Source organism: Gracilinanus agilis, chromosome 5, assembly GCF_016433145.1.
Source record: "Gracilinanus agilis isolate LMUSP501 chromosome 5, AgileGrace, whole genome shotgun sequence".
NCBI lineage: Eukaryota > Metazoa > Chordata > Mammalia > Didelphimorphia > Didelphidae > Gracilinanus > Gracilinanus agilis.
Window position 1 is genome coordinate 109,144,670 of NC_058134.1, and position 14,115 is coordinate 109,158,784.

Consider the following 14,115-nt stretch of genomic DNA (forward strand, 5'->3'; position numbering starts at 1 on the left):
TGGGAAGACTTATATGAACTGATGAAAAATGAAGTATGCAAGATCAAGATAACATTTTAACAATAATGCTATTGTAAAGATAAACAACTTTGAAAGCCTTAGGAATTCTGATCAGCATAATTATTATTCAGTCATTCAGTTGTGTTTGACTCTTTATGACCTGGAGGGCCAGATTTTTTAGCATTTTAATACTGTCCACAGAGTTTTCTTGTCAAAGATGTTAGAATGGTTTGCCTTCACTATGTCCTGTCTTAGGTAACCCTGCATGGCATAACTCATAGTTTCATTGAGTTGCACAAGCTCTTCTGCTATGATAAGGCAATGATTCAGGAGAGGATCAACCTGATGATCAACCATTATTATAAAGGACTCATGAAGAAAGATGCTGTCCACCCCCACATAAATATCTAATGGACTCAGAATGCAGATTGAAGCATCTTTTTTTTATCTCTTTCTGAATATTGCTAATATGAGAATTTGTTTTAGTTGGCTGTACATATTGGTAACAAGTTTTATTTTTCTTGCCTTTTTAGTGAGTGGATGGAGGGGCAAGTGGAAGAGAGAATTTGGAGCTAAAAATAAAATAAAATCGAATTTTAGAAATCACAAGTCATTAAAAATAAAAATGTGTATAATACTAGGCAAAGTTGTAGTGATCCAAAGATGAAATAAAGCAGTTATGTCCCTCAGAAACCTTATAGCCTGAAGGAAATAAAAAAAGATACTATATACTCAAAAAACTATAATACAGGTAGATTGTAATAAATGTGATGGATGAAACAATATGTGGTGGGAAATTTGAGGATGGAAAAATCATTTTTAATCAGCAGAAATTGAGAAGACTTTGCAAAAGTGGTGATAACTTAAAGGAAAGAACTTGAGCAGATAGAAAGGGAAGATGAGAAAAGCACAAAGTAAAAAACTTTTAAATTAAGAGTACAAGTTTTATTTCAGCTGTCATTAAAGGCAGGCGAAGCATCATTTCACCCATAGAGAAAAGTCTGTCTGTGGGTCAAATGGGCTTCTGAACATGAACCTAATTTAGATACTTAATAGTATACCCCCCCCCAAAAAAAAAAGGCTAAGGAGCAGGTTATCCCTTTTCAAGGGAGGGGGCTAAGCCTTAGTAATCTTCCTTCTCTCCTCTTTCTCATATTTAGATACTTTATTACTTCCTTTTCTGTCTTACAGGAAAAGGTTCCCTTTCTCCATGCTTCTCTCCTGTTCATATTACCCTCTTGCTTAAAATAGTTGCAGTGGCTCCCTATTATTTATTCCAAAATCAGAATATAATTTTTCAGCTCTTCATAATCTGACTCCTTACTTTTCAGACTTCTTACATACTGTTAAAACTCTAACACTTTAAAATCCAACCATGGCCATCTCCTGTCTCTGTGCCTTTGTTTAAATAAACACTTATTGATTATTCTTCCTTCTTTTTCTTTATCTTGATTCCTTTTCTGCTATGTTCTCATAACACTGCCACCACTCTATTGTAGGCCCTCATCATGTCACAACTTGATTATTACAATAGTCTATTGGTGGGCCTGCCTGCTTCAAGTCTTTTCCCCCACTCCAATCCAGCCTCCATTCAGCCACTGAAGTGTCTTTCCTAAAATACAAGTCTAATTACATCACTTAGTAAACCCCGGTGGCTTCCTATTGCCTCCAGGAGCAAATACAAAAGACTTTCCTTGCTCTTAAACCCTTTATAACCTACCCCTCTTCCACCTTTCCAGTCTTCTCACATGTTACTCCCAGATAGGTATTCTTTGATTTAGTAATACTGGCCTCCTAACTATTTCCATCTCTTGGTTCTTTCTGGCTATCCCCCATGCCTGTACTGTTCTCTTTCCACTCTCGACTCCTGACCTCCTTGGCTTCCTTAAAGTCTCAACTAAAATCCTATCTCTTTGAAGAAGTCTTCCTCAAACTTTAACTCCTTTGACATCCATTTGCCAAGAAACCCCCATAGACATTATGGTCCATGGGATCACAAAGAAACAGACATGACTACAACAACAGTTGTCAGTTGTCTTAATTGCCTATGGATAAAACGCATGGCACCTAATACCAATTAAACCTTTCTCTGTCACTACCCATTGCTTGAAAGGAGAGGGAGGGAGAGAGCTGAGAGGAAAGGAAGAGAGAGACCCCAGAGAAGGAGAGGTATAGGAGAATTGAAGTGAAAGTTTGGAAAAACTACTGTGGGGAATGAGAGAAGAAAATTAATGAGGAAAAAATAACAGGATTACCTTGCAGTGGGGGGCCCAGTTGAAGTTAAATAACATAAATTTGTAGTGTAGCCATTCAGCATAGTTCTATGATTGCCTCCAGATCTCTTCAGGAGTATTTGATTAAGTAGGAGCAGAGATGGTGGGTGGTATGAGTTCTTTAGGGCTGAGATGTGACAAGAATTCAAAGAATTTAAGACTTGAGGACAATGTAAAGTTGAATTGTTTAATTATGGGGTCAGAAGTAGGAAGAAAAGAAGTCAATGCAGAAGTAATGGCTTAAGAAAGTACTGCAGGGTAAATGAATTGAAGTCTCAATGTCAACAAAAAATAAGTTTAGGAGGAACAAGGCATAGGGAAGAGATGGAATGATAGGAGGTCATCATCAGATATGGAGGTGTCAGAATTTTTCATCATGGAATTGAGACACTTGTGAATGAGATCCAAGTATGACCTGAATATGGTTATGGTTGAATGGAGAAAGAGGTATTAGAATTTGGTGAAATTGAGGAATCTTAGGGTTAATGGTGGTCGGGGGCTTCTATATGAATTTTAAATTCCCTTAGTGTAAAGATAGAAATTGAGCAGGAAAGAAAAATAGCAAGCCAAATATTGAAGAATGGAACCAGGATATAACAGTAACAAAAATCTTTATTGGAAGAAGAGTAAGCTTCAGAAATGGAGAGTTTTCTCAGTGATAGTGGTAAAGGAAAAATCAGGAAGAGACAGTGGAAGGTAAGTCATATTCTTCCTCTGTCTAGGATCAGTGCCATAACATTGTTAGGAGGTATTAGTATAGGTATAGCCAGTGTTAAAGAGGATGGCAGAGATGCATTGTCATCTGGGGGAAGCCAGTTATCAGGGAGAGCAGAGAGTTGGAAGAAATATAAAAGAAAGAGGTCCAGAGTGGAGGAAAGTTTGTCTATTATTTTGAAATTGGAATACCAGAGAACAGGAAGTACATGGAATTGTACTGGGACATGAGCAGGGATGGGTTAAAGAGAATGGCGATGACATAGTTGGAGATGGAAAGTGGGGATAATTTCTTTCTAGATAGCTGGTGATTAAATAATACAGGGAGAGAAGTTGTTTTTGTTTTTGGCAAGTATGAAAAGATTTTACTTTGAGGTGGTAGAAAAAGTGGATAAAGCCAGATGAGCTTTGGTGGTGGGAGTTCACTAGCCATAAGGGTAGTACTGAGTGGCAAATGGATTATTATATAGCTCAGTATACCTAAGGGGAAGCTAGGGGCACTGAGGCTTGTTTGCCATCTGCTCCTCAGAAAAGAATGTTGCCCATCTTTTCATTCAGTTGCAACTTTATTTTGCTTTCTGGTCTCATTTATATTAAGAATTTCTATATTACTTGGTTCATTTGTTCTACCTCTTTGGTCATTTAGACACAGATATCAATCATTTTTTTCTTTTTCTTTTTTTCTTTTTACTTTTATGCAAAACACTTCTATATTGGTCATTATTGTAAGAGCATACTCATGTAATCAAAACCCAAAATAAAACTGTAAATACACTGATATGAAAAATAGTATGCTTTAATCTACATCCATCCAACTCCAACAGTTATTTCTCTGGAGGTGAATAGCATTCCCCATCATAAATTTTTCAGGACTATCCCAGATCATTGCATTGCTGAGAATAGCCAAGTTTTCACAGTTGATCATCATACAGTATTACTATTACTGAATATACTGTTCTCCCAGTTATGCTTATTTCACTCAGCATTATTTCATGCAGATCTTTCCAGTTTTTTCCTGAAATTATGTTGCTTATCATTTTTTATGGCACAATAGTATTCCATCACTAACATGTAACAGTTTGTTTAGCCATTCCCCAATTGATGGACATCCCCTCAATTTCCAGTACTTTGCTACTACAAAAAGAGCTGCTATAAATATTTTCAAACAAGGAGGTCTTTTCCCTTTTTTTATAATCTCTTTGGGATACAGACCCAGTAATGGTATTACCAGATCAAAGAGTATGCAGCTTTATAGATCTTTGAGCATAGTTCCAAATTGCCCTCCAGAATAGTTGGATCAGTTCATAACTTCACCAACAATGCATTGGTGTCCCAGTTTTGCCACATCCCCTCCAACATCTATCACTTTCCTTTACTATCATATTGGCCAATATGATAGGTGTGAGGTGGTACCTCAGTGTTGTTTTAATTTGCATTTCTTTAATCAAGAGTGATTTAGAACATTTTTATATGATTTTTGATGGCTTTGATTCCTTCATCTGAAAACTTCTTGTTCATATCCTTTGACCACTTGTCAATTGGAAAATGACTTGTGTTCTTGTAAATTTGACTTAGTTCTCCATAAATTTGAGAAATTAGGTCTTGTTCAGAGAAAATGATTATAAATTTTTTTCCCAATTTGTGGTTTCCCTTCTAATCTTTGTTACATTAGTTTGTTTATACAAAAGCTTTTTAATTTTATATAATCATAATTATTCACTTTACATCTTGTAATGTTTTCTATCTCTTGTTTGGTCATAAATTCTTCCTTTCTCCAGAGGTCTGACAGGTAAACTATTCCATATTCCCCTGATTTACTTATGGTATCACTTTTTATATCTAAATCATATACCCATTTTGACCTTATCTTGGTATAGCAGTGGTTCCCAAACTTTTTTGGCCTACCACCCCCTTTCCAGAAAAAATATTACTTAGCCCCCTGGAAATTAATTTTTAAAATTTTAATAGCAATTAATAGGAAAGATAAATGCACCTGTGGCCATCACCACCCCCCTGGATTGCTGCAGCACCCACCATCACTGTGATTCCCAAAGTGGGCGCTACCGCCTTAATTTTATAACTAAGGCCAGCAAAAATTAGGCCTGGTGTCAGATACCCTAACCCTAAACAGCATCTTGATGGCAATAGATCTGATGTTTGTAATTCTAGTCCTGGAGGTAAGGACCTGTATTTTGAGTTGAACAAAATATATAACTAAATAGAAACTGCAGCTTCCAAGTAAAGAAAAAGATCTTCATATCAATTATCTGCACATAAATATCTTTTCTAATATATATGAATGATCTCACTAGAAGACCAAAAGCCATTCTCCTATAGAGAAACCATCATATGATAGGAACAGGAAGTTTTCAAAAGATAAAATAAAGAACCATTAGTATCTATATTTTATAATGCTTCAAATCACTAACAATAAGAGAAATGTCAATTAAACAACTCTGAAGTTTCATCTCATACCCATTGGATTAGCAAATATTAAAAAAGGACAAAAATGATAAATCTTTGGAAAGATAGCCACATTAATGCATTATGGGTAGATTACTGAATTGGTTTGTCAATTCCAGAAAGCCAAATGGAACTATTTGTCGTCATCATCATTGACATTATTGTATTAAAATTAATGGTTTGGCTAAATATATGAGAATTATAAATCTTTTATTTATAAAAGAGGTAGAAAGAGTGAAAGTACAAAAGAATAGAAAAGACATTAACCTATCCAACTAAATATTGTTCCAGTGCTTGGTTCAGCCAGGACTTGTTAACTTTCAATCAGAATTAAACTATCTCCAGAAGACAGGAAGGGAAAACCAGCTATCCACTCACCCAAGTTCAATAACTGGAGCTGAAGGTGACTCCTAAGGCCTACTTTCTTCTTTGAGCTGACCTTCTTCTTGAAGCCGACTTCTTGGAGTGACTCTGGAATGACTCTCTTCTTAGAGTTCACTCTCTACTAGCCTCCTTCACCAGACTCCCTGCTCAGGGATTTTCATGGCTTTTATGGTGGTTTCCTGTCCCTGACCCTTTTCATGGGGGCCAATCACAGTTTCCAAATTGTCTGAGTTGTCACCTTTGGATTCATACCTTTCTGAGTGTGTGAACTCTTAAGTTTCTGGCTGAGTTTGGGGGAAAAGGTGGAGCTCTCCAAGTATCTTGCTGGTTTCTCACCTAGCATCAAGTAAGGTGTGAACTCACTAAGTAGTTTGTGAACTCCTCCATCTAGTTCAAGCTTGTGTTGATTCAACCAAAAGGTAGACAAAGGAGAGCTAATCTTGTCCTTACAATCTAGTGAGGTACTAAGTAGGGGTCCTTAAACTATTGTCAAAAGTTTTAACCCCAACTAGGCAAAGAGAACAAAGGATTCTCTTTTCACAAGTGTGAACTCAAAGTGAACCAAGAATTCCCTTTCACAGTTATTCAGTCTTGTCCAACACTTCATGACCCCATTTGGGATGTTTTTGACAAAGATACTGGAATGGTTTGCCATTTCCTTCTCTAGCTTCATTTTACAGATGAGGAACTGAGGCAAACAGGGTTAAAGTAACTTGTGCAGAGTCACACATGTAGCAAATGTCTGAGGCCAGATTTGAACTTAGGACAATGAGTGCTCCTGCATCAAGCCCAGCATTATTGGACCACTATTGGACATAAGCCTTCAAGTAGGGAAAAACAGAACTGCCACATAGATCCCAAGATATTTGTAGTAGCAAGAAACTAGAGGAAAAAATGACTGTCCACTATTTGAGGAAATCGCAGAAGAAATTGCACCTGGTAGAATTGTAAAGGATTATTACTGTGCCATAAGAAATGACAAATGAAGAAGTCAGAAAATTTTGGGAGGATTTATATAAAGTATTGCAGAGGCAAATGTGTTTTATGAATAGATTGTAGTATAGCAAACATACATGTATACATTGACCATAGTAATATGAAGATAAATGTTGAAATTCATCAGAACTTTGACTGGTTGTACCTCCAGATGACTAACAATGAAACAGCTCCCTCCTTTCAGAAGCAAACTGCGGATGTAGAATAAGACATATATTGTTAGACATAACCAGTGATGGATTTGATTTGCTCCTTTATGGAGTTCTCCCTTGCAAATAATCAAAAGAAAGCAATGGTAGTGCAGGAAAAACAAAAACATTTAGGCATATTTTAATTTAAAGGAAAGATTTAAGTAATTAGCCAATATGTTACCTCAATAAAATAAAAAATATTACTTAAATTAATTTACAAGTTTATTTTTATACCAGCCATACTTACAAGAGATTATTTTTGGAACTCAACAAAATAATATTTATTTAGAAGAACAAAAGATCAAAATCTCAAGAGAAATAATGGGAAGGGGGAAGCAAATAAGAAGTGAGGCTGGCATTTCTACTGCTACCACCACCTTTCAAACTATACTACAAAGCAGTTGTCATCCAAATTAATTGGTATTATTTTTTTTTTTAGAAAAATGTAATACAGTGAGACATAATAAATATGCAAGATTCAACAGCAGTAAATACTGTTGTCTTATATTAATTAAACCCAAGAACATAAATATTTGAAATTTAAATAAAGATTCTCTATTCAATAAAACTTTTGGAGAACACTGGAAAATTATTTAGCAGAAAATAGTCTCACAATTGAAATATCACATGATAAAACAAATTAAAAGAATGAGAGGTAACTTTCATAGTGGCAAGGAAGAGAATTCTTAAAAGTAATCATAAAATATCACTTAGAGATTATCAGAGAGAAAATTATATACATTTTAAGAGCTTGGAATGAACAAAATCATTGCAGCTATGTTTAAAATAGCAGTTAAGAAAAAACTTCAGCAAATAAATTATAAAGATCTTCTATTTAAGATATAGGAGGAATTGATAAAGAAAAAAATAAACATATACAGCAACCCCTCACCTATCACAGAAGTTATGTTCCAGAGACCCCTGCGATAGGTGAAAATCCACAAAGTAGCAATGTTATATTTATTTTATTATATAATTTTAAGGCTTTATAAACCCTTCCCACTCTCTTATAAACCTTTCCCACACTTATAAATACTGAGCCAATCAGCGCCCAGAATACAGAACACAATGCTGTGGTTGGTTACCTTTCATTCCATCAGCCAAAAGTGTGCCATGTACCATCTCATGTTGGCAAACTGGCACAAGCGGTAGTGGCATATTGCATTACCATTGTGAATAGTATTCATCCGCAAAATCCTGTGATATAGCAAAAACTCCTTAATACAGAATTAGATTTTTTTAAAAAAACCCACAATACAGTGAAGCCATGATAAGTGAACCGTGATATAGCAAGGGATGACTGTACAAATCAGATTGGCAAAGGTAACAGCAGAAATGACAAAATCACCATAGAAAATCAGGATCACTAATTCCCTGTTACTGGATCATAAATTGATCTAATCATTCAAGACAATAATTTGGATACTAGAAGAATCACTAATATATACTTGTTGACTTTGCTATACTATTCATTAAAATATACCTTATGAAGACAAAAGATGGAGAGAAAAAAGTTGCACTGGTACCAAAACATGTATAGCACCACTTTTTGTGATAGCAAGCAGCTAGAACAGAGATCGGCAACCTTTTTGGCTGTGAGAGCCATAAACACCACATTTTTTAAAATGTAATTTCGTGAGAGCCGTACAGTGCTCACAGTGCGGCTCCTGTAACAGCGCCTGAAAAAAAATTGACTTTCTGGCTCCTACAGAAAGAGCCATATTTGGTCCTCAAAATAGCCAAATATGGCTCAAGAGCCATACATTGCCAACCCCTGAGCTAGAAACACTATTGGATAGCTGTTGGTTTAAAAACAATTTAATAGATTGTGATATAGCAAAGTAATGGAATGCTATTATACCATAAAAAACAAGTATGGAGATATTGGGGAAATTTTAGAAAGATTTATATGTACTGAAATAAGACAAAGAAAGCAGAATCAGAACATTAGTATAAACAAAATTATTTGTAGTAATGTAGATGAAAAAATAGCACAAAGACACAGATAAACTCAGAATCAAGGTAGTGACCAAGGCTGGATGAAAACATATTGAAATACATTGCTTTCTTCTTGGTAGGGAAGGGTTTAGAAGTCTATGGTTAGGGCAGGTAGGTGGCTCAGTGGAGAGGGAGCCAGGCCTTTAAGACAGGAGGTCCTAGGTTCAAATCTGGCCTCAGATGCTGTCTAGCTGTGTGACCCTGGGAAAGTCACTAACACCCATTGCCTAGCCCTTACCACTCATCTGCCTTGGAACTAATTCTTAGTATTGATTTTTATTTTTTAAACCCATACCTTCCGTTTTAGAATCAATACTGCGTATTGGATCTAAGGCAGAAGAGAGGTAGAGGCTAGACAAGGAGGTTAAGTAACTTGCCCAGGGTCACACAGCTAGGAAGCGACTGAAGTCAGATTTGAATCCAGTACCACCCATCTCTAGGCCTGGCTCTCAATCTACTGAACCATTCAGCTGCCCCCTTAGTATTGATTTTAAAATAGAAGGTAAGGAGTTTTAAAAAAAAAGCATGATTGCTGAACTTTGCTTATACTTTCAAATATAGTTGCTGTGTCATCTACTTTTGCTTAACTTTTTCTTTGGGCTAAGAGAGGGTTCTGTGGTAGAGAAGGGTGCAAGAAATGTCTTTGGCATATAACAAAAGATGTCAGAACTTTTTTTTTAATTCTTTGTACTGAGATACAGTGTTTTGTTGATATTCTTGTCTTATCACGTAAATCATAATTCAGGTCCAGCTATCTAGTTAATTTTGTTTTGATTATTTTCTTCCTAGTCTCTGTTTCTGTTGTCCCACCACCAGGAATCCTTTGTATTATTGAATTATTTTTATTTTTCCTTGATCAGATTTATAAAGGAAAAAAATACTCAGATTAGATTTTTCCACCCATTGTTAATATAGGTAATTTAAGTACGGGATATATGTTTCAAAATCATATTGCTTCCTTTTAAATGTCATGTGGAAATGGAGAAATTTCTTTTTGCATATATGAAAACAAATATTACCTGATCCTTTCCTTATATTTCTACCTTTTCAGGTACCAGCAAGATGTGGAGTGACAGTCCGAGATAGTCTAAAGAAGGCATTGATGATGAGAGGTCTGATCCCAGAATGTTGTGCTGTGTACAGAAGACAGGATGGGTATGGCTTGTACTGCATGTTGTAGATCTTTGTGAAATTTAGTTTCTCTCAAGGAATTACCTTAATTTTAGAAGAAATTATGTAATTTTTTCCAAAATGGCTCCAAAAAAATCTTGCTGAACCAGAAAAATATTTCTTACTTTGTAATCACAGAAATATAATTATAACTAGAGTTTCTTGTGACTGTTTCAGAGTAGACTAATTTGAACTGTAGAACTTTTCTTTTAATTACGAAGTTGCTCCTCTCAAGTTTTATTCTAGTGACTCTACAAGGCTATATACCACTCTTATCAAAAACTCTTGACTAATCCCCCCTCCCATGCTAGAAAGAGTCTGGATGTAGACCCAGCTGTAGAATGTGAATTTTTGGTCCATGGGATTCTTAAGTTCAGAGAGGTTCATCACCAGAAAGCTGGCCACTAGGTATTGACTTTTTTTTGGCCACAGCAACTCATGAAGACTAGCTACTAAAATGAGGAGGGGTAGTATGAGTTTGATCTCTATTGGTGAAGGAGCACCAGCACTGAGGAAGTCACAATTCCTGGAATACTGAAATAATTACTACACATTTTTTAAAAATGCTTCATCTGTGTCCAGACTATCAATGATTTTTACCCAGTGTTTGCATTTTTTTTTTAATTTTAATTGAACTCTCTTCTAAAAGGCACCCACTTAACATTTTGAAAAGGCCTTAAATTAGTAGATCCTATAAAGGTCTCCTTTTAAGGACATCTTAATATGTGTGCATTCTTTTCTCTGAATGGATAGAAAAATCCATATGTCTGATTTTTGGATCCCAGGAACAAGCTGTTCTCTGCTGTTGTAGGTCTTGACTGACACTGACTGGAAGAACAGAATACATCTCTCTACCCTGATGTTTGTTCTAGAGTGATACATGTATTTGGGGTAAACTTAAAAATCAATTTGTTACCATTCAAATTTCGAACAGTGGAAGACTAGGGAGCCAAATTTCCTTCAATTATACCACTATTCCCCCAGTAACCACTTTTCACATCTTCATCATGAAGTGTATTCAAAGAATTTTCAGGTATAATAACCAAGAAGGACTTGTGTGTACATTTTCCAGAGAGAAGAAGCCTATTGGCTGGGACACTGATATTTCCTGGCTTACTGGAGAAGAACTGCATGTAGAAGTTTTGGAGAATGTTCCCCTAACGACACACAATTTTGTATGTACCTTCTGATTTTTGAAGTGGTTCAAACATTCACAAAATATGTTCCAGGTTCCTATGAATGGTCTTTTTGGGGAGAGGGGAAAAAATAAATCATCTTTGGTTTAAGCAATTCACCTGAAGTCCAACATGTGTGGAACTCAACATTTTTTGGATCAACAGCTCAGGATTTGGTCCTGTATGTTTTCCATTATTATTTTTATAGTTCTTTTGTATTCCTCCTTCCTAGATTTTTACTCTTCTACTTTTAGTTTGTTGAAAGAGCCATTATATCCTAAAATGATGATCAAAAGGGAGGGGAGGGAGAAGAAAGCACGCTTTTGTGAAAGGGATTAGTCTTTGAAAGAAAACTCAGTTAAGATGGACATCCTTAGTGTATCTGCTATATTTGCATTTTGTGCTCAATATGTCTTTAATCATTTCTTTCATGAACTAGATTTTGAAATGCTAATTGCTGATTTTGCTTCTTGCTGTAATACCTTTCTTCTCAATTGCATGTACATAAATATGCATATTGTGACACATTATAGCATATTTTCCCACTTCCCTTTCAACCTTCTTCTAGGCACTTCTCTTTTTTAAATAGCTTTTGCTCTTAGCAAATAATGAAATACGGTGCTAAGGTTATGCATGTAACCAAAAATTAGGATTATCCTTTCTCATGTTAGGATAACACATCTCCAGTCAGAAATAACAAAGTCTAGGAAATAGACCTCTGAAGTAACAGACACTGGGACTCAGGTTATTTAGTAAGCCTAGAACACAGATCTTGCTTTTGTGAATATCTTTCTCAAAAAAATCTTATAGTTGGGATTGATGATCTTTGTGATGGAGCTGTTGTTCCTACTAGTCTTCCTACTTATTCTTTCAAGCATTTTCCCATTAATCTGATGAGTTTATCTCACCACATTTTTCGACTTCATTAAAAACTTTGTTGATTCTATAAAACTATTTAACATGTAAATATCACCCAATAATTTCTTTTGACCTCCTTAGTCACAAACCACTACTTCCCAGATGACATCTAAAATGGGTCCACTTTTTGCCAAGTTCTACAAAACAGTTATCCAGAGTCCAGTAGAAAATGCCTCATACTTAAAACAAGCAGTTCATATTCATACATATCCTCAGAAAGATGACACAGAAGATAAAAATAATTTGGGGAGAAAACATTTATAGAATATTGAAGTGTTGTCCTCTTAAACTCATGGATGAAGTTTTGTGCCTGAGAGTAAATATGTTGATGAAACAAATTCTCCTTGATATTTAAAATATAGAGAAATGGCCTATGAATTCATTTTAGTTATCTTGAATATTCTCTTTCTCTAATTTGCCTAGTCATTTGTTAAGTTAGTAATTGTTGTCTTTATATAAATAGTACATTCCTCAGCCATTTATCTTGTCTTCTCAACATATTAGCAATCCTCATTTTCATTAGAAAATTATGTGCTACTCTTAAGAAATGTTTGTTGATTGATACTATTAAATATCTGTTTGAATCTTAATATGATCCTTTTTTACATAAAAGTTTACATAGAATTTAAAAAATAAAAAATTTACCTTTGAGGATGAGAGGAAATAAGAACAAATATATCTAATTACTTGTGGAGTACTTGTTGGGTTTTCCAAAATCCTGTCTTTAATAGTGATGGTGTTTTATTTTCTAGGTACGGAAGACATTTTTCACTTTAGCATTCTGTGACTTTTGTCGAAAGCTGCTTTTCCAAGGTTTCCGCTGTCAGACATGCGGTTACAAATTTCACCAACGCTGTAGCACAGAGGTTCCACTGATGTGTGTTAATTATGACCAGCTTGAGTAAGTAATCCAAAGTCTCTTTTCTTTTTATAATTTTAGATTCCTTCTAGATTCTACAAGTTTTCTTCATTTCAAATCATATGCATATATGTTTAAAGTTGAACAAAGTTTTTGAGCAACCATTCCTAGAAAAAGTACCATTGGAACAATCTGGTATAGCCAGCCTGTCTTGTCATCCTAATTCTGGTCCAGCTATCCAATTAACGTTTTATATTCAGTACTCTTCTTAGAAGATAAGAGTTTTAAAATTAAAAACTCTTCTAACAATATATTGTACACATTGAACCACTGTTTCATTGGTAAGCTTTTTGATACTTCTTTCTCTGGTTCTATCATCTACTTTTGAAATTACGTTTTTCACCCTCCATATTGATTTAAAAGCAAAATTCATTGGTCATTTAGTATATTTCTGTAAAGTATGCTTACAGATATTTACAAAAGGCCTATTCCTTGCTTCAGATTTGATCTCGAGAAAATTCCTCATGCTGCATTTTCCATTTGCCTACTTTCCTATCCTAAATACCCCAAGTACATTTATATTCCCCATTCTGACTTTGTATCCTTTCCCTTGAAATCATTTGAACTGGTAAAATTAAAAATCTTTACTTAGACTAAATTATTATTTCTAACATTAAAAATAATTACTTCATATTTTTGAGAGGTTTCTGATTGGGTTAAACCCTTAAGTTAAATGTCTTTTATATCTAACATTTTCCCTTTGGGTAATTATTAAGGGTTTCTATGTTTCTTTTTATTCTAATTCCTTGACTGTCACCAGTATATTTTTTCTGAATATGCAGGAATTTTCTCTGTATTGGCAAACAAATAAATTTTTGAACTTAACTTTGAGATGATGCTGTAAATGAAAAAGTTAATAACATTAATTAAACAAAATGGCAAGCAGTTGAATTACTTTCAACATTTGTTTTTAA

At 34.9% G+C, this 14,115-nt stretch overlaps 1 protein-coding gene across 6 annotated transcripts in view; it reads left to right on the forward strand.

The window, feature by feature from the left end:
• BRAF (B-Raf proto-oncogene, serine/threonine kinase) overlaps nucleotides 1-14,115 on the forward strand; it is a 164,654-nt gene that overhangs the window by 89,279 nt on the left and 61,260 nt on the right. For 5 of the 6 annotated variants that reach the window (XM_044678545.1, XM_044678546.1, XM_044678549.1 and 2 more), the window contains 3 exons: nucleotides 10,071-10,174; nucleotides 11,262-11,364; nucleotides 13,035-13,183. In XM_044678545.1, coding sequence (XP_044534480.1) covers nucleotides 10,071-10,174; nucleotides 11,262-11,364; nucleotides 13,035-13,183 — 356 coding nt within the window. Of the gene's footprint in view, nucleotides 1-10,070; nucleotides 10,184-11,261; nucleotides 11,365-13,034; nucleotides 13,184-14,115 lie in introns of all 6 variants that reach the window. The other variant, XM_044678547.1, reaches the window with a different exon arrangement.